This window comes from Eschrichtius robustus, chromosome 15 (assembly GCF_028021215.1).
Source record: "Eschrichtius robustus isolate mEscRob2 chromosome 15, mEscRob2.pri, whole genome shotgun sequence".
Taxonomy (NCBI): domain Eukaryota; kingdom Metazoa; phylum Chordata; class Mammalia; order Artiodactyla; family Eschrichtiidae; genus Eschrichtius; species Eschrichtius robustus.
Window position 1 is genome coordinate 83,583,969 of NC_090838.1, and position 24,988 is coordinate 83,608,956.

Sequence of the window (24,988 nt, forward strand, 5' to 3'; positions counted from 1 at the left end):
TAGCTTGTGGGGATTGTAATCTATGGTAAATTGGAGTGCTGTTTCCAGAGAGGATTTGTGTTTCCCTCTGCTGGGAGGCCGAGGAAGTGTAAAGGACCTGGAACCCACTCTAGCATGCTTTGAAGGTCCCAGGTTGAGACAGGACCCTTGAGAGTACCCCCGCCCCCACCCCCACCCCCCTGCACCTTGCTACTGGCCCTGAGTTCTGGTTCAGAGGCTCCCATCAGTTTCAATGCTAATATAGGTGTTTTCCCTCTGAGAGGAAGCCTGACTTTGAAGCATGTTTACCTGCTGCTGTTCACCACCAAGAGTGGTGGTGAACAGAACCACTGCCCCGTAAGCTCACTTTGGGGAACACAGAAGGAGGAACTTAGAGATTTCCTTTCCTTTCTAGGAGTCCAAAAAATGTGTTTAACTCTGTTTTATCTAAGACATTTGTTTTGAGGCAGGAAAACCCTGCAGAGTCTATACTCAGTCATATTGCCAAAAGCAGAAATCTGTATTTCATTCAGTAGAAAACTGGGAGCGTTTAAGGAATGGAGGTCAGGGAATTGAGGTTTTAGAAAGAAAACTGGCAATAAAGGAATCTGATGGGAACATGTCTTCTAATATTAGGGGCAAGAGAATCATTGTCCCCAGAAATGTATGTCAACGGCAATCACAAATTTGGATTTTCTAGGAAAATCCAAACTTCAAATATTCAGCCCAATAGTTCTCTCATATGGTGTATATTTGTCAGAACTCTAATCCTCACATGAACTTGACTACATGCAATCACCATAAATATGGCCTTCACCATAAATGTATCAATAATACATTGGCGTCAGGACTTCCCTGGTGGCGCAGTGGTTAAGAATCCGCCTGCCAATGCAGGGGTCACGGGTTCGATTCCTGGTCCGGGAAGATCCCACCTGCCACAGAGCAACTAAGCCCGTGCGCCACAACTACTGAACCTGCTCTCTAGAGCCCTTGAGCCGCAACTACTGAAGCCCAAGCACTCTAGTGCCCGTGTGCTGCAACTACTGAGCCTGCGTGCTGCAAGTACTGAAGCCCATGTACCTAGAGCCCGTGCTCCACAACAAGAGAAGCCACTGCAATGAGAAGCCCACGTACCACGACGAAGAGTAGCCCTTGCTCGCTGCAACTAGAGAAAGCCCGCGCCCAGCAATGAAGACCCAATGCAGCCAAATAAATAAATATAATACATTGGTGTTCAAGCTTATTAATCAACCCCTGTGAATCTGATTCTTGTTAATTGTTAACAATCAAGGAACTCTTGGGCAGGCAATGCTGCAGCCAAGCATTTGAACCTTGGTGACTCCACCAAAGGGCAGACTTTCCCCAAGGCAGCCACCAAACCTCCTTAACAGAAACCTGGAGGCATGCTGAGCTCCCTCTAAGAAAATGATTCCATGAGTCATGCTCCGTGGGCACACCCTGAAGTTCTCTTTGTTTTGGAAAACTCAATTACCTTTCACCAAGATTAACTCCCATATATGATAGAGAGAGTAATTCAAACTGAGTGTTCAAAAACAATAACTCACTACCAGGGCTATCAGCAGATTTTGTCAACTAATAATGTCTGTTAGTTGGCAAGAGAAGAGAGATGGCATATTTTCAGATATAAATATAAAATGTTTAAGGAAGTATAATGTGTAAGTATAACTCCACCCAGCTCTACTGGTTACATTTTAAATCTCCTGGTTGCATTTAGGCACGTACCTGTCTTGACAGGCAGCACAGGTCCTTGGAGAGACTTGGAGGAAGGAGGGTAGAGTCCCATGAGAGGTGGTTGGAATGAACTTGCAACACACAGGCGGGATCTATGTCAGAGGCAGAGCCCGCCAAAAGCTCTGATGGAGTGGGTGGGGTCACAGAACAGAGATAGGGAAGAATCCAGGACGAGTACTAAGACTTTGACTTAATCAATTGGGTCGTTGGAGTACCATTTAGTGAGAACTGGGAGACTGGGGTAGAGATGGGTGGAGCAGGAATACCAAGGTTCTATTTAGTACATGGTAAATTGAAGATGCTCTGGGACAGCCACTTGACTGTGCCAGGTGTGCAAAGATCCAGGCCTGGAGCTCATCCTAAGCCACTTCCTGTACCAACACAGAACTTCCAGGCCACTCGCTTGAGTCTTCCCAAATAGTTTCCTTTGTTATTATATCAATAACCTGTGAACTTGAACACCAGATATAAAGCGCGCTACATGACTTTTAAAGATCATCTAAAAGGCTTGGCACTTCAGGAAGCTGAGTACAGCTGCCTGGTTCCACCACCCTCCACGCCATTCTTCACAGAAGTACTTCCTACCTGACCTAAGGTAGAGTCCGGCATCACTCCCGAGCCCCTCCTGAGCCCCAGTATCCCTCCTCTTGGGACCAAAACTTCATCCTCTGCTTCCATCCTTGCATTCTGCTCCCGTGACTCCCCCCAACACTGCCTCAACTCTTCTTCTATATTCCAGTTCTGTTCTGTTCTGTTCCTGAAACAAGGAAGAGAAAGAGAGAACCCAGAACCCTTGCTCACTTATGGCTGAGCTGAGGATTTGGGAGGAGCGCTGCGTCCGTGGGAGCCCCTGAGAAGCCATGCCCTTGGCACCTGGTTGCCCACGTGTCCCCGCTGACAGATTCCCCACTACTCTCTTCCTTGCACTCTCTACCCGTGCTAACTGGCCCCTCTCCACAGCGTGCCTTCCCTCCCCTTCCCCTTTAAATGTCATGTTTCCTCCACCTGAACTGCCCTTCTCTCCCAACCACCACATGTTTACACCCAGCCATCAGGGGCTAGCTCAAATGCCACCTCCGCCTTGAAAAAGAATAAACAAACAAGCAAACAAAAACTACAAAGTATGAAGGACACCCTTCATTCCGGGAGCATGTTTATCTCCTCTAACTGTCATGATCACCATGGCAGGCAGGTGTTATTATGCCCATTCTGTAGGTGAGGAAACAGGCTCAGAGTGTAAAAGCACACACTTAGTGACAGGCTGAAATTCAAGCCCAAGTCTGTTAAAGCTCTACATCTATTCACTTGACCACAGCATTATTTTACCACCAAATCCAGTGGCTCTCAGCCCTGACACTTCACTGGGACCATCTGGTGCCCAGGTCATGCCTCTAACCAATTACAAAATGATCTCTAGTGGTGGAGCCCTCCACAGTAAATACTTTTTAATGCTCCCCAGGGAATTCCAGTGGGATGGACAGAAGAAGACTGTATGGGAGACCAGGAAAGGGATGGCCAAAGGAAAATTGGTGCAGTATTACAGAAAGAGGGGCAGAAAGGGGTTGTAGCTGAAGAAGAAAAGAAAATGGTCAATAGTGTGAAATGCTGCTGAGAAGTCAAGTTTAAAAGTGTGGGGGGGGGGGTGCCGAAAATGGTCCATTACCTGTGAGGCCAAGGATGGCCTTTATGAGAAAAGTTTCCATCAAGGGGTGGGGCGAAGCAAACTGTTGAGGGCGGAGGAGTGGGAGGGGAAGCAAAGGAAGGCACTCTTTCAAGAGAAGCAAAGAAATAGAGAGGGAAGATGTTGTCTTCATTTTGTTTTATTTTGTTCTAGGAAAGCAAGACATGGGTGGGTCTGGTGAGAAGGAGGCAGCAGAGAGCAAATGGTTGAAGATGAGAGGGAGAAATCAAAACGGCAAAGTCTTTGAGAAGATGCGTATTCCATTTCAACCCCAACCGGGTGTACTTCAATTCAACTCTAGCAATAACCACCCAAAGTCAGTGCAGACCCCACACGTTAAAAGGCAGCATCCCTTACCTCAGATGCCAGCCACACTTCAGGGGTCCCCCGACCACCCACACTTCCGACTGACTGGCTATCAATTCAGAAGTTCCCATGACCCCCTCAGTTTTGATAATTCGCGAGAAAGATTCACAGAACTCAGGAAAGTGCTCTTATATTATAATTTTATATTATTATATAAATTATTATAATTTTATTATATAGGACACGCATCAGGAGGATAAGCCAAATGACAAAACATTTAAGGCAAGGTCTAGGAGGGACCACAGAGCCTCCATGCCCCCTCCCTGTGGAGTCAGGGTGCCTCACCTGCCCAGCACATCACTGTGTGCTTCCAACCAAGAAGCTTCTCCAAGCTCCAGTGTCCAGAGTTTTGGGGGATTTAATACACAAGTGTGATGGATTAAACACTGGCCACATGATTGAACACAGTCTCCAGCCCCCCTCCCCTCCCAGGAGGCCGGGAGGAAGAGCTGATATCGTGTGTCTCCAAGCCCCAACCCTTCATCTAGTTGATCTTTCTGATGACCAGGCACCAGCATGAAGCTATCTCGACACCCTGCCGTGAGTCAGATCGTTATCTGTCACTGAGGAAATTCCAAGGGTTTCAGAAGCTCCCAGCCAGAAATCTGGGACAAAGGTCAGATAAATTTTTTAATTCTATAACAACGAGTCAGGAGGTTCAGGACCTGGAGGAAAGGAAGAGCCTCTACCACTCCAGCAATAAGAGAATGGCAGGGCTAGTGAGGTGTAGTTGGAAGTGTGGTGGGAGGCGCTGAGCAGGCTTTCATATGATGAGTTCTATTTTCAAGGACGGCGCATGGGAGCGATGAGGTCAGGATATTGTTGCTGTGCACAAACGCCTAGGAAAGCTTCATAGGACTGCTGGGCAGTGTGAGAGCTCAGTGGTGGTGGTGCCCGTGCATCCAGGTGGCAGCCATCTATAAGGCTAGGTGGTTTTCTCCAATAGCCCCTAGCAGCCCCTATGGAGATACAGACCATCAATACAACGAGGCCTGGGGTTTTGTCTAATGAGCACTAGGGAAGAAAACAGAGAAAGCCTGTGAGAAGACCAGCAAGAAAATGGCTGAAAAGATGGAGCATAGAAATTAAACTGGATGGATAAGGAAGCAAAAGCAGAGGGGCAGATAGAGAGGGAGGATGTCCATGGGCTAGAGGTCCTGATAATGGTGAAGAACTGGTGCTTTGAGAGTATGAGAGTGAGAAAGCAGCAAGGCTGTGGTCAGAGAGGGGGAAGTCTGCAGGCATGATTGCTGAAATGGAGCCTTTCCAAGAGGCACCCGGCCTCGGGGGTGGCCAGGGGCATGCCTCTTCCAACTGGAGTATTAATTCCTTGTATTCAAGATAAGTTCCCTGAAAAGAGGTACCATGTTTAATCCATCTTTGTATTCCTAGCAGTACTGAAAATACTACATGGAAGGTAATGATACCCTTTGGGAAGGAAGGATGTTAAATTGTGAAGGATGCAGGAAAACTCAGAAAGCCCCTGTGCGGTGAACCTCAGGGAACCAATGAGACAAATGGGCAGCGAGGCACACTGGAGAGCAGGATTCCCCAAGTTCACTGCAGCCCCAGAGGCCAAATGAGCTCTTTAGAAGTAAATGTTGCCAGTTAACACTTTCCAGTCTTAAACTCACACATACTCGCTCACGACCAGTGATCCCTGTTGGATTATCTCTTCCATCGGAGATTCAATGGCAGCAGTGGAAATGAGGTCACTCTCATTAGGAAGGGAGTGACTTCCAGAGACAGGGCAAGGAGGGCAGAACTTCATCTGATCCCCTCTTTGGTCTTTCTGACTCACCCACTGAGTGCCTCCTGGAATCCTTTATTCAGTGATAATTCGACCCATTCATCAAGTGACCACCCTAAGCAAGGTGTCACAGGAGAAGGCGAGGTGGACAATTTTGTCACAGCCCCCTAGGAGCTTACAGGCTGGTGGGGAAGGTCACATATGCCCCCAAACCGCCACACGCAAAGCAGCTCCCTACTAACCAACGAGGAGGCTTTTCACCTGGGGAGACTAAGGTGAAAGGTTCTGTTCTGGGTATCAGTGTGGTGAGTTTGTTTGCTTGTTTGTAGGGCTGCTTTCTTCGTGACTAGAACTTAAAAGAAGTAAGAGCAAATTTCCCTCTCCAGTGACAAAGGGAGCCCGGGGTGAATCCGATCATACTCTTGATACTTTAAAATAATGTCTCCTAGGAAATCAACCTCTGGAAAGAAAGAGTTAAGGAACTTGCTGGAGTTCACAGAGGCCAGCTCACTCCTGAGAGCCAGTTGTCTGTAGGATAATGTAAGAGCTAAGCGGTCTGACAATCGAACCATCTGTGCTCAGCCAGCAAGGCTGCCATGGGTTCAGAGGAAATGTTGAGAACTTATTCCCTTTTCCCTCCATCTCCACTCACACTGGGCTAGTCCCCTTGTCAATGAAGCCATTCGTAAAAAGACAACAGGCAGGGGCCCAACTCTCAGTGGCAGGAACTGTGTGTAGAACATGGCCCCTGGCTGATGCTGAGATTTCAGAGTCCTGGGGTTTCCCGGGGGCACAGTGGAGTGCCCCACTGTCTCTCCATCTGAACACCCAGAATGGGTGGGAGGAACTCCAGCTGAAAGTTGGGTACCTGTGTGGGAGCCTGTGCCCTGCTGGATCTGCAGCTGGACCCTGGGCCAGGCTGGTCCCTCGGCCATTGGCTGCCCTGGGTAGCCCAGGAGGAGACATCTGAGCAGGAGGTCTCAGTTCCTTAAGCCCCTGTGATGTAGGACCCTCTTGGGTAAGATCACTCTCTGGACCGAGCAAGAAATTTCAGAAGGAACACCCATGCGGAAGTGAGAGAGGCAGGGAAACTTGCCCTGTCAGCCAGAGCAGCACAATCTCCCAGGCAGGACGCAGAGACGTGAGCCACCCACCCAAAGGCCCTGAACTGAATGACTCTAACTCTCCAGGGCCTGCATCCTTTGGAGTACCCGGAGTGAGACCTAAGACGAGAGCCAGAAAGAGTTAGCCATCAGGGACTTGCAAGGGACAGTCTGATCAGTCTCCAATTGACCAACCATTGTTCATCACACACTCTGGTCCGGGGACACATGTGAATACAACCTGTTTCAATTGTCTGTAGAGAGCAGATAAGAGATCACTGCAGATGGTGAGAAGAAAATCCATAGGAGTAATGAGCTAAAGAGTGGCTGGAACTAGAGGGAGGGGGGTGAGAGATGGGAGGTCGGAGAGACCTTAATGAGAAACAGATAAAGCAACTTGGCTCTCAGTTCAGAGCAAGACTGACATAGGCAAGGATCAGACAGGAGACCTGTGTGCTACACGTACTGAGCAAGAAGAGGGCTGAGCGCCGAGAGCCCACCTAAACTAACCCGCGACATTGCAGTGGAGCGAGCTGAGCTCGTGGACTTCTACCGAGGGTGCCTCCCAAGCCCAGTTCTGAACCCATGCTCCCCAGTTCACAAGCATCCTGCACCCACAGACACGGACAGATCCCCAGCTGGAGGCAAATGATATCAGCCACCTAGACGGGCCTGGGATGAGCCACAAGACACTCAGGGCCCTTCCTTGATCCCCTAATGCACAAACCGTCTCTCCCCTTCAAATCCTGTCTCGATGCAGGGGCCCCAACAACCAGTTCTTTATGCCTCCCTCTGCATGTACAATACCTTCCAGGTGCCCAACTAAGGCAGACTTCCAGAAGCAGGGAATTTAAAGTTGGGTTCCTCGACAGGGAAAAACCCCGGCAGTGAGGATTCTGTAGGGGCAGAAAATGTCTCCCTTCTTCCCTTCTAGGTTTTTTGGTCTAATAATAAAATTGACATCAGACAGATGAACAGGAGAAAAGCACGTTTAATTTTGCACGTAAATTAAATAAAAATACGAGACTCAAAGGCAGTCAGGCAGTTGAGGTTTCTATGACGTCCTGAGCTAAGGGATGGGAGAGGGGCCTGGGGCTTCAAAGGGGGTAGGGGAAATTCACAGGAAGATAAGAAGAGCACATGACTGGTCAACATGTTTGCCCTGCCATGCAGATAAACCTGTCAGATAAAAAAGTTATTTCTGGCAATATCTCTCCTGATAGATGTCCCCTGTCTGAATTCCTTTACGTAGTTAGGGAGGCGGTAAAACCTTCTCCTGAATCAGCTGGGCCTCGATTGCCTTCAGCTCAAAATAATCCACATGCTGAAGTGGCGAGTTCTGCCGCCCTTCAACTCATTAAATGCATGCACAGGCTCGGGGTTTCAGTTGACGGTAAATTTGCCTGACGTCTAGTAATGAGGACAGAAACGTGTCACCAGGGACTTCTGAGAGTTCCCAGGACACGGTCTCAGCAGCCTCCCCCTGGCCTCCACGTCAGGCTGCCGCAGCTGCACTGGCTGCAGGTGACCTTCATCCATTCATTCAAGTCCATCAAACTGTCCTGAGCACCGGCGACGGTGGGACACTGCTCTGGCGTCTGGGGAAACTGCAAAGGCACCCAAGTCCCTGGTCTCGGGGACCCTGCATGAGATGGCTGCTCTGCCGGGCATAGGATGACCGCAGCTGCTTCTGCCACATCAGCCCTGGAGAGGGGACCTTACCTGCCCCTAAATCTCTGAGGCCACCTTCCTGCCTTCAACAGAGCTCTTCTGAAGGTGTGAGGATGAGGGGAGGCCACTCCCAGGTCCGCGGTCCACGCCCTCCTTCTCCTCTCCTCCCAGGGGGGTTCCCAGTATGAAAGGAACCAGCTCACCGCCCCCCCCACCCCGCCCCACCTGCTCACCCCCCAGGTGGGCTCCAGGCAGGTCCCAAGCCACCATGAGGCTAACCGAGAAAGAAGTTTCCCCCGTGCCCACCAGGGCCCTCCTCCTGCCCCAGCGCGCCCTCTCCCCGGCATGTCTGACGGTACCTCTCCATCACCTTCAGGGTCCCAAGCCAGTGACTGTGGCCACGTGGGGACACCAGGGCACCAAGGCCAGCTCTGCTCTTCCTCACAATCCCTTGTCCAGAGTGAGGAGATGCCTACCCCACGCCTTTCCTGGCGCTCTCAGGTCCTCAGCTCTGCCCTGCAGTAAACAAGCCTTCCAGCCAGAGCCCACGATTTCCCCCAAAGCAGCCCAGCATGCAGCCTAGAGCACTCGAAGTCCACGGAGAACTGGACAGCGCTGCTCTCCCTCTTCTGGCCTGGCCGCGTCTCCAAGTGTGGACAGGGAGATGGCCCCTTGGCGGCAGTTTACATCTGCCCCGGCACTTGCCATATTCCATCCTAAATTGTGGACGTTTGCAGAAACTCCTTGAGGACAGCTACCATGTCTTGTGTAGTTTTGTTACCCTTCCCCTGCTTGTACACAAACACACACACACACACACACACACACTCACACCTCAAACTGGGTGCCTGTGTTGAATGAAAGATGGACATTACCTTACCTGACCTGCCCAGCTAACCTTACTTACCATGACATGCCATCACCTCTGACTTTGTCTTTCTAGAATTCCTACATTTTCAGAGGAATTTGGAAAGCCCTCAAGAAACACTTCAAAATTGCCATACTGGAGAGACGGGAGCATCTTTCCAGGAATTTGCCTCCAGGCTATTTCTGGTAAGACCCAGGTCAGGAGAACACCACCCCTTCCTGGTTATAGTGGGAGCCCCTATCACCTCCCTGTCCCAAAAAAAACTTCATAAAAGGCTCAGAATTCCCCAGACAAGCAGGTGGACACTGCACTGACTCAAGCCAGTGCCTTCGTGGCAGGAGCTGCGCTTCTCCAAGAGGATAAGACCGCTGACCGGGCCAGAACTACCCTCCTGCTCTAAGAGTCTGGGGAGCCTATTTGCTGCCCAGGAGTTTGTTCTGAGCTGGACCTTGTACTTCTGGTGAGTCTCTGCTTTTCATGCAAAGATATTCTTTTCTAAGGAAACATTTCCCTGTCAGAGGAAGTTAGCTCAGGATGGAAGCGGTGAGAGTGGCGTGGCGTGATCACTCCTGGCTTTCGTGCATGAGGTCAACCAACATTTTCGGAGCACCATTATGTGCCAGGCACGGAGATCAGAGCTATAATCCGAAGCCTGCAACAGGTACATCAACAGTAAGGGAGACAAGCAAATAAAACACAATGAAGGAGGTTTGCAGAGGGTGTTAGAGGCACACCACAGAGAGGAAGGGTACCTACCACCCAGCTTGGGAAAGGGCTTGTCATGGAGGAGGCAAAGCATGAGCTGAGTCTTGAAGGACTAGGGGTTGGCCAAGGTACAAAGAGAAGTAGGTTCCAGGCCAGAAACAACAGGTTGCGCAAAAGCACAGAAAGATCGTGGGCTAGGAGAGGAAAGCAGAAGATTCCATGGTGAGACTTGCCTGCCAAGCTCAGGAGCTTGGACTCACCCACAAAGGGGATGGAAAGCCAGTGATGGGATTGGAGCAAGGGCTTGGTGTCACCAGATTTACTTTGTGGAGAGATCTCTGTGGCTGGTGTGTGGGGAATGAATGGATGGAGTTTCCATGGCAGCAAGTGAACCAATTAGGACATGACTGAAATAACCTAGGTGACAAGGCAGGAAGGCTTGAACTGCAATGAAGTATGGGGATGAAAAGAAATATACAGATCCCAGGCATTTAGGTAACACTCAAGAAAGACCTTTCCACGAACTGATGGTGGGTCATGAATGGATGGAGGGGTGAGTCCTTGGGTGGTAGAGACTGTGATACTTTCTGGTTGAATGCCTTAACCAGTGAGAGAGGGAGTGGGGAAGGGGGAGTGGAGGGCTTTTATTCTAAATACTTTTGTGTTATTTGATACTTTGAAAATGAGCATTATATTAACAAAAAGCCTAAGAAGGGTGTTGTTTAAATCGCTACTAGTTCTAACATATAACTTTCTGCTTGTGCACATCATAAGTTAACTTCATGAGATGTTGGAAGATTTTCTAACCCTCTAATATCAGGGAGAGAAAGAAACTCCAAGTCAGAGGTTAGTGAATTCTGTAATATCTACCCATTGTACTGAATTTTTGGCAGAATTTTCCTAACACCTTTACACACTCAGGCGTCCTCATTCAGTAACTGGGGGAGATAACCACCCAGAGTCTGGGTACCAGACTTGACCAGTGTACCCAACAAATCCCGAGTGGCCTTGGTGAGAACTTCCTCTCCCAGAAAATAGAAAACTCAGTTCCAGCCAATAAGGAGGAAGTGAGTAAAGAAGTGAAATTAACCAAGCCATGGAAGGAAATGGCCAAATCACCTTCGATTATGTAACAACCAGCGAGTAGAATGCAGACACAACAGACAGTTTAGGAGAGAAGCGTTTTATCAGAGATTCTAGGAGAGAAGTATTTTTTAGCATCATTTTAAAAAGCATAAGATTCCAGAGACAGAATCCCTAAAGGGATTCCTTTGACAGTGCTATAACAAAGTCTTAAGGAAAAAGGAAAGGGCAAAGGAACTCAGGCAACAGAGCCACCAGGAGCAGGTGAGAAAGTGAAGAGGAATAAGAAAGAAACTCAGAAAAGGGAAGAGAGAGAACTAAGAACCGAGTTGGAAAGTCCCCGTGCTTCCCTGAAAGAAGGAGAAAGAAGCAAACTCACACAGCTTGTCACAGCCAGGTGGGAAAAGGAGGGCAGGCAAGGGAGACAATGTAGAAACGTTTGGGGACAGATACATGATCCGCCAGGCCAATGTCCTTTAGAATATAACCGCATCACTGAGGAAGGAGTCTACAGATGGGCACTGTGGACTGCACAGGAGGGGGGCAAGAAACGTTCGTAACAATCAAAAGTGGTTAAAAAAAAAAAGGTTCTGGTTTGGGTTCAGCGAACCCATATCTGAGTCATGATTCCAACATTTACTAGTTGCGTGGTCTCAGGTACGTTACTTCTGTTGGCCTCAGTTTCCTCATTGGTGAAATGGGTGCTATTTACCTCAAAGTTTACTGTGAAGACTAAATAAGATAATGAGAAAAAGCTGCCTAGTACTTAGCAGGCGCTCAATAAAGGACAGCCTTTTATTAAAAAACTTTTTTTTTCACATTGACTTTTCTTTGAGTTATAGTTGATGTACAATATTATGTAAGTTATGGGTGTACAATATAGTGATTCACAGTTTTTAAAGGTTATACTCCATTTATGACTATTATGAAATATTGGCTATGTTCCCTGTGTTGTACAATATATCCTTGTAGCTTACTTTATACATAATAGTTTATATCTCTTAATCCCCTACCCCTATGTTACCCCTCTCCCATCCCCTCTCCCCACTGGTAACCACTAGTTTGTCCTCTATATCTGTGAGTCTGTTCCCTTTTTGCTATATTCACTAGTTCGTTGTATTTTTTAGATTCCACATATAAGTAATTGCATACAGTATTGTCTTTCTCTGTCTGACTTATTTCACTAATCATAATACCCTCCAAGTCTATCCGTGTTGCTGCAATGGCATCATTTCATTCTTTTTATGGCTGAGTAGTATCCCATTGTACATATATACCATATCTTCTGTATCCATTCATCTGTTGATGGACACTTAGATTGCTTCCATATCTTGGCAATTGTAAATAATTCTGCTACGAACATTGAGGCTGCATGCATATTTTTGAATTAGTGTTTTTGTTTTTGTTTTGTTTTTTTGGATATATACCCAGGAGTGGAATTGCTGAGTTGTATGGCAGTTCTATTTTTAGTTTTTTGAGAAACTTCCATACCGTTTTCCACAGTGGCTGCACCAGTTTACATTCCCACCAACAGTGTAGGAGGGTTCCCTCTTCTCCACATCCTTGCCAACATTTGTTATATGTGTTCTTTTTGATGATACCATTCTGACAGGTGTGAGGTGATATCTCATTGTGGTTTTGATTTGCATTTCTCTGATGATTAGCGATGTTGAGCATCTGGTCAAGTGCCTGTTGGCCATCTGCATTCCGTCTTTGGAAAAATGTTCAGATGTTCTGCCATCTTTTTCATCTGGTTGTTTGTTTTTTTGATGTTGAATTCTATGAGCAAGGACAGCTTTTTTAAAAATACTGTTTCTAAATTTCTATCCAATAAAAATGGTGTGATGGGACTTCCCTCGGGGTTCAGTGGTTGAGACTTTGCCTTCCAATGTAGGGGGTGCAGGTTCAATCCCTGGTCGGGGAGCTAAGATCCCACATGCCTCGGGGCCAAAAAACCAAAACATAAAACAGAAGCAACATTGTAACAAAGTCAATAAAAGACTTTAAAAAATGGTCCATATCCCAAAAAAATCTTAAAAAGAAAAATGGTGTAATATAATGGGGTACGACAGGCACTTGACTCCTTCAACCTGCAGGCCATACCCAGTTAAGCCCATCCATTTACGTATTACCCATGGCTGCTTTCTCGCAACAGTGGTAAAGTTGAGTGGTTGCAACAAAGCCTAAATTATTTGCTATCTGGCTCTTTTATACATAATATTTCCAGGCCCCTGGTACAAGCTGTATGAGAGTACTATGTCTGTGGCCGACTCTCCTATACACATGATGTGTGCGAAAAGATATAGAGCACAAAGCCCTTGATATACACCTCACCCACCCAGGGCTTTTCTGTTGGATCCAAAGGAAGGGTAAGTTTTCACTGGGCTCTCAGAGGTGAAATAACGATTGAGCCTAAGGGGAGAGGCCACTGGGGACCATATACCTCGCTGGACCAAGCCTCCTGCCTATATATCTAAGCCCTCCTTGTTCTAGACCTAGAGGAAGAATGGAGCCTTCCTGGAGTCTGTCTGTCACCTCTCTGAGTACCTGGGTCCAGGGGGGGTAGGAAGCAGGCCCAGTTGAGATGATGCTGTGAGAGGAAGAGCAGAGGTCTCAAAATCAGGCTGCCCATTTCCAAATAATCCCCAAAGCAGGAGGAAAAAGAGTCAGGTATTCATGGAGACAGGCGTGGCTACACAGGACGTTGTTTATACTTTCAGATACCAGAAAGACCCGTGGAAATAATGGAAGGAAAAGGCAGACTCTTATGAACAATGTTAGGAAGTCAATGCCAAGGATGAGAAGGGACGTGGGGAAAATGGGAGGGATGGTTGGGCCTTAGTTCTGTTCTGAGCAAGGGAGTGAACAAGGAAGGAATAGCCCACAGCGGAGAGCAGTCATCACTCCATGTATCAGGATGATATAAGAGGTAACCCATGATTATTTTGCTGGTCTTCTTGTTCAAAGTGATTGAAGACCATTTGAGTGAGGCCAACCTTGATAAGAGAGGTTCAACGCCCAAGATCAGGCATAAGATGGTACCAAGGCGCTTGCTGCTCTGAATCAGTGCCAGGATCCTGTCTCAGAGGAATGACCTACCAGGGTAGAGGGCAACTTGCCGCTGAGAAGGGCTTGGGTGACTCAGTAGCTGAAGAATTCCCCAAAAGCTGGAACTCCCTGTGACGTGCTGGCATTGCCAACCACCACCCCCCCCAACTTCTGCTTGGTCCATTTCCCTGGGTGTCTGCATCTCCATCTCCACCGTCGTCCCTCTTCCAGGCCCTCCCTCCATGCAACTACATCTGTAGTGAGATGTTTTCTGTTTATTGGGCACCGGAAAGAAGTGCTGGGGGGGCCTGAGTGGTCTCCTTGGAAAGACAGGGTTTAATACATGCATTGTGCAACCGGCCGGCTTGACACAATAAGAGGTTTCACTTCCTGAGACAGACAGGATGCTGCCAGGTTTTGGGTCTGGGCTACAGGGTCAGGATGAGACATGGCAGAACTGTAGAGACTACTACGTCAAAGGGCATTGCCCCATGGCTCCAAAATTTCCCTCGAGGAGAAACAATGAGGACTCATGCACCCTGGATACTGGTGCATGAAGAGGATGAAGAAGTAGATTCATTCCTGACCTCTATCTCGACTCCCAGAAACAGAATGGATTCATTCAGAAATGACACGAGTCCCTTGCATACCTGCCCTCCTGTCACTGGTTTTCATTCTCCTTCACTCAGCTTGTAATCACATCAGCGTGATTGAGTGCCTCTCTGTGTTCTCTGTCAGGAGAACTCACAGAGTTACCAGACCTCCGGGTCCTGTGGACCCCCAGCATAAAGAGTCTGAGGAAGGCGGTAGTTCCTTCAGCGAGACTTGAGGACCAGGGGTTGCTTTCCAGGGTGGATCTTATGAAGGCAAAGCAGAGTAATCCACCAGGATCCCTAGGCAGGGCCTCCGGGGAGTCTGCACAATCAGACACCCAACTTTATGAGGACTTAGGGACTATTGCTCCCCAAACTCCCAAGAAATGGATGCATTGAACAGGATGCAGCTTTCAGATTCCCTCTGAAACATATAACTTTCCAAAGATGGGATTCTTGTGTCTGCCTTCCTGATATCAAGATACTGGGAACCCAATCAGAAGGCTGGTTGGTGAAGGCACTGCATCATCCTTGCCCACAGTAGAGTCTTATTTCCCTCCTGCCTGTGAAAGTCAGGAACTCTCTCCCGTGAACCATGTGGTGCAAGCCCAGGACTTGGCACAGAGTAAGCACATCCTTATTTAAGTAAAAACACTGTCAAATTCCTGCTCACTCTTTCAGGCAGCAAAGCTTTACTGCCTGAACTTGCATGTCACACACTGTGCTAGACCCAGCTCTAAAAGAGTTCACAGCCTCCTAAGGGAACCAGGTAAGTGAGCCAGGTTTCGATTCGGTGCTATAATAAGTGCTATAATATTGACGTGACAAAGGGCGTAGAGAAGGCACCATTCCCAGACTCCATGCCCCATTTTTGACCCGGTCATTCATTCCTTCTTCTAGGACTACCCTGGGGCAGTACCCTGGGCAGGCACTCTTCTGGTGTCTGAGTTAAAGTCTGGTGCATTTCTGTACACTAACGGCAAAATACCTAAAAGAGAAATAAAGAAAACAATGCCATTTACAATAACATCGAAATACAAATAAATTTAACCAAGAAGGTGAAAGATCTGTACACTGAAAATTATAAGACATTGATGAAAGAAAGCAAAGACGCAAATAAATGGAAAGATATCCCATGTTTGGGACTAGAGTAACTAATATTGTTAAACTGTCCATACTACCTAAAGCCGTCTATAGATTCATTGCAATCCCTATCAAAATTCCAATGGCATATTTCACAGAAATATAACAAGCAATCCAAAAATTTGTATGGAATCACCAAAGACCTTGAAGAGCCAAAGCAATCTTAAGAACAGCAAAGCTGGAGACATCACACTTCCTGATTTCAGACTATATTACAGAGATATATATCTCTATATAGAGATATACAATATGTATATAAAAGAATATTATTTAGCCATAAAAAAGAAGAAACTCCTGCTGTTTGTCACAACGTGGATGAACCTTGAGGGTGTTATGCTAAGTAAAATAAGTGAGAGAAATACAAATGCTATATGATCTCACCTATAAGTGGGATCTTAAAAAAAAAAAAAAAGCAGAACTCACAGGAACAGAGAAAAGAATAGTGGTTGCCAAGGGCTAGGGGTTGGGAGAAATGGGGAGATGTTGGTCAAAGGGTGCATACTTTCAGTTATAAGATGAATAAGTTCTGGGAATCTAATGTACAGTATGGTGATTATTATTAACTATATTGTATCACTGTATCATATGGCTGAAAGTTGCTAAAAGAGTAGATCTTAAATGTTCTCACCACCATATATATATGTATGTATATGTATATATATGTGTGAGGTTATGGATGTGTTAACTAACCGCATTGTGGTAATCTTTTTGCCGCATATATATATACCAAATCATCATGTTGTACACCTTAAACTTATACAACGTTATATGTGAATTGCATTGCAATAAAGCTAGAGAAAAAAACAAAGTCTAATAACTCTTGGAGTTACCAAGGGATATAGCCTCAGCTGAATATTCTTATTTGTAAAAATTTCCACTTTTCAGAGTTAACAGAAAAAAAATTCTTTTAGGCAAAAAATATCTCTGCATCTTAAAAAGAGGATGTGATCACGAAGCCTGACTTATTCACAATCTTTTCAAATATGTTCTCAATCCAGGCTCGTTTCACTGTTCACCAAACATTGATGTAGATTCCATATGCAATTGGCTAGGGTACAAGCACCTGGTCTGAATGGGTTGAATGAGCTTGTCTCCAAGGTTTCCCCAGCCCCATCTGGAGCCTGAACCCCTGCACAACTGTGTTTTCTCTGCTTCATCCTAGCAAGATCAAGTGTCTCCCCAGAGGCTCTGGTAATTGACCCGGAGCCCCCAAGGGAGAAAACAGCACGCTGGGTGCAGAACTGGCAGGGTTACTGTTACTTCATTAGGCCCATTTATCCATCTCCAAGTGGGAAGGTTCCTAAACTTATGTGCAAAGAGTGAGGGAGCATTTGTGTGTGTGTCTCTCTGCATGTCCTCCACTTTACCCCAGAGATCCTAAATTAAAACGTCCTTCTAACCTAGGAAAACCCAGTATTTTTGATTGACATCATCTGCACAATAGTTGTCAGAAAAAACAACATATATTTGCATGATGACACATTTGCAAAAATGTGTCACAATTTGCTACCACTTGCCCTTCCAAGGATTAGAGAATTATTTCAGTTTACCCTCTCCCAGAAGTTCCCATCCATCCTCTTTTTTTTTTTTTTTTTAACTTTGTTGTGAAATCAGTTAACCAAACGGGAAATTTCTCAGCTCCCGACTTCTGCTTTTGAAGGCCATAAAATAGTGAGGGAGAAGCTGGCAGACAGCATACCTCTTGGAGGCACAACGAGCCACTCAGGGATTCTATTCTCTCCAGGCAGCCTTCATTGCCCAGGTACCACTTTAATTCTTCCTTATGACTAGGTCCTAAGGGAGTCTCTCTCTCTCTCTCTCTCTCTCTCTATCTATCTATCTCTCTATCCCCCTCTCTCCCTCTCTCCCTCCCTCCCTCCCTCCCCCTCTCCCTCCCTCCTTCTCTCTCGGCCTGACGGCTGGGCTTTTTGCACAAATGCCAGGTGTACTATAATGCCATAACTCGCAAAATATTGCGGATTAATACTGCTTATCTCGCAGCTGGTGTCTGAGAGCTCAGCATCAAACCTCTGCCGCAGGTCTCCTAATAAATCCACTCCTGGTTTGGGCTTGATTTAGCAAATGCTTTACTCTGGACCCAAAGGATGGCTCTTTCGTGCATTCACTTATGCATTCAAAGATTGCTTCTTTGCATGCCTGCCAGGTACTAGATGCTGAGGGCAATTCACATGTGAAGGCAGCCCTCGTGGGGACTGGCGCGGCAAATGGTCACTCATTTTCTCCTCTTTACACAGGTTTCTGAAGCAGCCATGGCAACAGTACCCGAGCCCACCAACGAAGTGATGGCTTACTACAGGTCAGTGGGAAAATTAATACCAGGAATGTGAACAGGGCTCCCCTCTCAAGAGTGCAATGTGTCATCTGTGCTTGAAGACCAGATTTGCCCCCACAAACTGCCTCTTTCAGTGGCAAGCAGGGTTCCAAGGCAACCTGGTTTAAAGACTGATTTCCCACTCTAAGTCCGGCCTTGGCACCCATAGGCCATCTAGATGTTGCTGCAAGGACTGCCTGCAGAGGGCAGACAGGAAGGAAAGATGCCAAGTGGACAATACAGGGGATCCCTTGCCACATTTGGCTTAAGTGAGAAGGAAAGCTCAGATTTTAACTGGGCTGGAAGTTAGGTCTCAGCATCCAACAGACAGCAACAGGGGTACCTGCCCTGCCTCATTTGCTTTTCCATTGCGTATCACCACGGAACCTGGAAGCTTCAGGCAGCCCTAAGGAACATGCTGTCTGCAGTTTCCTGTTAACGGTGAAGAGTGTTTGCAGGGAAGGAAAAATAATCTTGTCTGGGAGACATAATTGAACAATCTCTCTGTTTTTATTACAGTGATGAGAATGACCTGTTATTTGAGGCTGACGGCCCCAAACAGATGATGGTGAGTCCGTGGGCTTAGCTCCCAACACGTGAAGGGGCTCTGACATGGGAAAGACTCAAGGAAAGGGGTCCACCTTGTTCCTATGGAATTTTGTGTTCGAATGATTCTCTCCTCTTCCAGTGAGACAGACGCAGGCTGGCCACTACACAGCTCCCACGCCACCACAGTGGTTCACTGAGGCCCGGTGATGGTGGCCATGCTTGCACAGGGTGAGGGGGAATTACAGTGGAGATAGTGTTTGCTGTCTCATGTTAGGAAGACGGTCCAGGCTCCAACGCAAATTTGATTCTCCTTTTAGAGGAGGCTTTCTCTAAAGCAGAGGAGTATTTCTCTGACTCTTATCTTTACAGAGAGCCTTGTTGATGTTCCAGCTGGCTCTTCTCTTCTGTAAGAGGCCTGATAACTTTCCCAGGGTGTCCAGCCATCAGCCCAGCTAATGCAGTTGTACAGATTAGCAGGCAGCTACTTCTCTCTTACTTTTTTAGTTCATGACAGCCTCCTCCAGCCTCCTCATCCAGTCTCAGTCTTGTTAAAAGCACATTTCTTTAAAGGTTTTAAAACCAGCGTAACTGGTTTTCTCCAGCCCTGGCTGGGGTGTGGCTTCTGTGCCCTGCCCTCCTCCACTGTCTCTTCCAGGAGCCTGGCTCTCCCTCATCTGGGGCCTCTGCTCTGGGCAGGAACTTATCTCGCACTCAGCTTTCCTCTGCACTGTTACATGTCTCTTTAGCTGTCCTTCAAGCTTTTAAACCATTATTGTGCCTTGGGGGCAAACTCAGTTAAGCCGTAATGCAGTTAGTTATACAGGTTCTCTGAATAAGGTGGAAATGGGAACCTATTTCATGAATAGTAACCACTTTTAAAGTATTGGCAGGTTATTTATGAGAGAGCATTTGAGAAAAAAAAAAAACTTGTATAGAATAATTGTTGATTGAGCATAGATATATTGAATATATTATGATCATCATTGCCATGAAAAATTAACTACATAGTGTTAGTGCATTAGATTTATAAAAATATCAAAAGTGTAAGAAGGTATAAGTCTATGGTTAGGTGGAGCCTGTGTAAAAGAGATAAGGTAGAAATGGGATTTATTCTAGAAGAATACCATATAGGGCATCAGAAAGCCAACGTTTTAGTTTTGGGTCTGCCTCTCTCTTGCCACGTGCCCTTGGGTAAACCACTTAACCTCTCTGGGCTGCGGAGAGATGAACGTTTATCCTTAGAAGCTCTGTTACCCCCTCCTTCGTCCTCTCTCATGTCAAAACCGGAGTTTTCTGGCACAAGCACCTTCGCACGCTGACCTCCTTATTCTCTCCACAGTGCTGCGTCCAACACCTGGACCTCAGCTCCGTGGGAGATGGGAGCATCCAACTGCAAATCTCCCACCAGCTCTACAACAAGAGCTTCAGGCAGGTGGTGTCGGTCATCGTGGCCACGGAGAAGCTGAAGAGGATTCCCTGCTCACAGGCCTTCCAGGATGACGACCTGAGGAGCATCTTTTCACTCATCTTTGAAGAAGGTACCGAATGAGAGCTGAGGGCAGACACAAGATTGCTGGTCATTTCCTTCTCAGAGGCTGTAACCCAACAGTCAACTAAACTTCCCTAAAGCTGAAACCCTTTAAAAGTAGAAGGCCCAGCAATGAGAGGCAAACAGAGACACCTAGAAACCCAATTAATCTTCTCTTTAGTTGAAACTATTCTTTTTTTTTTTTTTTTTTTTGTCTTCCATCAGATTGCTTTGTTCACTTAAAAGATTTTTTAAGGAATTCTTCTTTAATGAAATGATGGTGTAACTGGCTAATAGTGCTATTAATCTTAAGAATGGAAGCTTTTCCAGAATACATTTATAGTCATGCATAAAATGGTACCCAAAATGTTACATCTCAAGACACGGCTGTATAAAATCCAATTTGGTGATGGTTTTAGTCTCATTTTTAGTTGTTGAAACTATTCTTAACATAGGACCTTGATAACTACTGATATTTGCAAAGCACCCAATCATTCTGAGGGCTTTCACTTATGTATCTCCTGCAAGTCTCAGAATATCCCTGTTGGGCCAGTTCCATTGCCACTGCCATTTTACATAAGTCGCTCCATGGCTCATTCACAGCCAGCAATAGAGCTGAGGCTTGAACCCAAATCTCAGGGTGCCAGGCCCAGTGTTCTGACCCACCCCGGCTTCCTCCCCAGCAATGTTATAATCAAACTTCGGCTGTGCATGCTCAGATATCCTCCGAGGAACCAAATTCTGCTGCTTCACAGCGTCAGGCCTGCCCTCCTGAGCTTCTACCTAAACGACGTCTGTGCTCCACATTTTAGAGCCTGTCATCTTTGAAACGTACGCTGATGATTTTCTGTGCGACGCGGGTGTGCAGTCGCTGAACTGCAAACTCCAAGACAAAGAGCAAAAATCCCTGGTGCTGGCTGGCCCATGTGTGCTGAAGGCCCTCCACCTCCTCGCGCGGGACATGAACCGAGAAGGTACCTGGGGACATCCTGCTTCTTTTCTTGGCCCTCTGGTAGCTTGCTAATTCTCTACACTTTCCACAGAGCAGATGATTAAGGCAAATGACCAACAGCAGTGAAATAACATACAATAAAGGATATGTTTTTGTTTGGGTCCTAGCGATGACACCAGATCGAGTCCCTCAGCACATTTATTTTTCAGCAAGAGAGGTGACTGAGAAATTAGGGGGCTCAAGCACGGTCAGGACCACTGTTCAGTCAAGTCATTGAATGGTAGTGCCATGTCAGTGCTTCTATTAGAAAGGAGTCATTTGATGGACAAGACCTAACTGCCTGTGGGTTCTTTCTTCCTGTTGTTGGAGTTGAAACTAGAATGGTGAGGAGATAATTTGTTCCCCCGCCTCATTCCCAGCCCCGCCCCCCTCGCCCCTAACATCTTTCCCGCCCAATACCGACCAGATGGTTCCTTAGAGGGAAACCTTACTGACAAGCAGGAACCTATATCTCTCTACTGTCACTGGCAATTGTCTCAAGTCCGGGGGGCCCATGGGTTGTGGGAATCTGCCTGGCACTTTGCCACCATGGCTGAATCCTGTATGCAGGGGTGCGGTCAAGGGGGCAGCTGAGAGAAGCAGGCTGTTCTCTTCCAAGGCTGCTGACCTTGGAGAGAGACATCACTGGGGGAAAGCTTCCTGGTGTCAGCCAAGCCAAGACAGCCCTGTATCTTTAGAATTGCACTGTGAGTGTGACCTTGGGGCCTCCAAGTGAGACAGCTATGACCGAGGAAGATTAAAATGCATGTCGCTCTTTGGAGTCACTTCTCCCAGCTAAGCTCCTTTCCCAAGTCCTTCCCACTTCCTTCTCTACGTTCCTGAAACAGATCCGCGCCCGATGTTTTTCCGGGACCCAGCTTTCTCTCTTTTCTCGCTTTCTCACATTGATCAAATGGTTCTGCTCTTGTGGATGGACACATCACCCGTCAGGGACAAGATGACTTTCTGCAGTTTCTAAAAATCAGACCCCCTGATTCTTCGTTGCCACTGTGGTGAGGCTCTGAGAAGCCCCTAGACCTTCTTTGGGGAAAAACCTGATTCAACCAACTGAACCTGCTATGATCTGTGAGAAGCCAGATTACCCTGTCTGTTAAGCCATAGGAACCTCGGTGTGGGTTTCCACAGAGGATGCTAAATTGTAAGACTCTCTGCAGTGCTGTGTGTCCCTAACCATAAGACCCCTTTCCTCTCCCCAGTGGTTTTCTGCATGAGCTTCGTGCAAGGAGATGAACGTGACGACAAGATACCTGTGGCCTTAGGCCTCAAGGAAAAGAATCTATACCTGTCTTGTGTGATGAAAGGCGATAGGCCCACCCTGCAGCTGGAGGTGAGTGGGTACCAGGGGCTGAAGGCCCTTCTCAGTCTCCTCTGAAGGACCCCTAGCCATCACTTTCTTCCAAGACAACTATCTCTTCCCCTTAGAAACTCTGGGAGCAGAGCTACTTGATAATTTTGCATAGATGTAAATAAGTTTAATGTAAGTGTTAAATGCATGCAACTTTCACTCCCACCACAGAAAATTAAATCATTATGTAGATGTTCTTGTGTCTTGCCATTGTTACCACCCAAGAGATTATACATTGTTAGGGTTGCTCCACTTGATAGATGACGCTTTGGGAACTTAATCTGTTCAGGGGACCTGTCACCTGTCATCATTTCCAACCCTCTCCCAAAATCACACCTCCCCTCACCCGCTTTCCCAGCAAAAGCTTCATTTCCAAGCTGAAGTCATTCTAGCCAGGGCCATGAGGAAATATACAGCGAAGTCCCTGGAAACAGATACGCCTAGGAGCTTTAACCTAATTTTCACTTTTGGAAAACATTCCCGCCTATGTTATGCTCTCTAGCATTTGATGCTAAGTTTCAGAAAAGGATAAGGGGCACCTTCAGTCACCACACAGAAACCTGGGGTCTCAAAGATAACTCAGGAGTCTGGCTCCTGGGCCTGTGACCTGCGTATCCATTTTCTCTCTAGCTGACCCAGAGAACATCTTTGTCCAGATCAGAGTAGAGCGTCTTTGTCCCTGCCCTCATGAAAATGTGTATTTCTGTTTTGCTGCAGGAGGTAGACCCCAAAACTTACCCAAAGTGGAATATGGAAAAGCGATTTGTCTTCAACAAGACAGAAGTCAAGAATACAGTTGAATTTGAGTCTGCCCTGTACCCCAACTGGTACATCAGCACCTCTCAAGCAGAAGAAAAGCCCATCTTCCTAGGACGTTCCAAAGGCGGCCATGATATAACTGACTTCACCATGGAAATCATCTCTCCCTAAAGGAAGCTGTACCCAGAGTCCATATGGGCTGAATGACCCCGAGGGCTGGCAGAAGGGGAATCGAAGAACATGGCTGCAGCCCGAACTTCACTGTTGTCTAATCAATGCCCAACTGCCCTCCGTATTCGTGCTAGGAGATCTCCTGCCAACCAGCCAGCAGGAATAACCCCACTCTTCCCCCTGCCCGTCCTCAGACCCCATCCACCGAGCCAGCCCTCTCTCACCTCTTCCACTCACTCAAAGCCAGCCTGCCGGAAACCATGGCACACTAGATTCAAAGAAATCCTCTGTCCTTTGCACACAGCTTCTGATGAGCGACCATTTAACTATTTATTTATTTATTTATTGATGGGTTAATCTATTTAATTTAATTCAAGGGGGCCAAGAAGCAGCAGAGTCTGTGACAAATCCTAGTCTTCAATATCTATGGAACCAATTTCATTTGGGCTAGTGTGCCATCTTTATATCAAGTCCTTTCACTAAGCCTGAAAACATTTAAACTCAGATCATTTAAACAGGAATATTTATGAATGAGGAAGGATGATCAGATTGTTCAATGATTTTGAAATAAATTTCACTGGAAACAAATTTTTTGCCACGTGGTCATTGACTTGTCTTGGATCTGACATAGAAGGGTCAAGGTAAATGGGGCCATGAGCATTCATTCTCCTCGGGGAGTTAGAAGCCCATTCCTCATCACTGAATGCAAAATACTTAGGAACATCACTGGCCAGAAAAGACCAGCCTTGATACCTCTCCCCTTCGTTTCTATTGTTCATCAAAAGTGTATCTGGTGCACAAGCTTCCTCTGATAAACAGGATCAACTAAAACGTCATGGGGAGTAAGCATTGGTGGTAACAGCTGCCAAGTATTTCTCTATTCGTTTATCCAACAAACATGTAGTAAGCAAATGCTATGTATTAGGGGCTGGGAGTACAGAAACCGGAAAGGTAAGGCGTTCCTAGTTAGATAGGAGAGGCAGACATATACAAACAAAAAAAAAAGGCAACATAACAAGTAGACAAGACAAAGTATGAAAGGAGCAGCTAAGAGGGGTGGCAAGATCTGCTCTGGGGGATGGAGGGCCAAGTAAGGTGACGTTTCAACCAGGCCTAAAAGGATGAGCAGGAGTTCCCCACACAAAGGAAAGGAAAGGGTACTCTAGGTAGAGGGACCAGTATGAACACAGGCATGGAGGGTGTAGAAGGAATGAGGCCAGGAGTAAATTCTCAGGATTGCAGAAGTCACCAGAAGCCAAGTCAAAACACAAAAACAAGCCAGGGAAAAAAAGAATTGTGTTCTCAGACAAAGAGATAATTTGCTTACTATATAAAGAGTTCCCTCAAAACATTAGAGAAAAACAAGAACAAAAATCCACCAAAACAACAGGCAGAAATTTAACAAAACAGTGTATTAACAGGCTGTCCACAGAAAAAGGAAATACTATCTGATCTTGGACAGAGTAAAATATGTTCGATATTACTTATAATAAGAAAGTTGAATTACCAGCACCTTGAGATACCAACGTTCTCCTATCAAATTAGCAAAA

General features: G+C 46.7%; 1 protein-coding gene across 1 annotated transcript; it reads left to right on the plus strand.

The window, feature by feature from the left end:
* Positions 1-17,459: 17,459 nt before the first annotated feature.
* IL1B (interleukin 1 beta) lies at positions 17,460-23,973 on the plus strand. The gene is made up of 7 exons (XM_068564383.1): positions 17,460-17,504; positions 17,998-18,059; positions 18,594-18,642; positions 19,963-20,161; positions 20,964-21,125; positions 22,360-22,490; positions 23,226-23,973. Exons 2-7 carry the CDS (start codon positions 18,013-18,015, stop codon positions 23,436-23,438), a joined length of 801 nt encoding a protein of 266 aa, XP_068420484.1. The 5' UTR covers positions 17,460-17,504; positions 17,998-18,012; the 3' UTR covers positions 23,439-23,973.
* Positions 23,974-24,988: the final 1,015 nt, after the last annotated feature.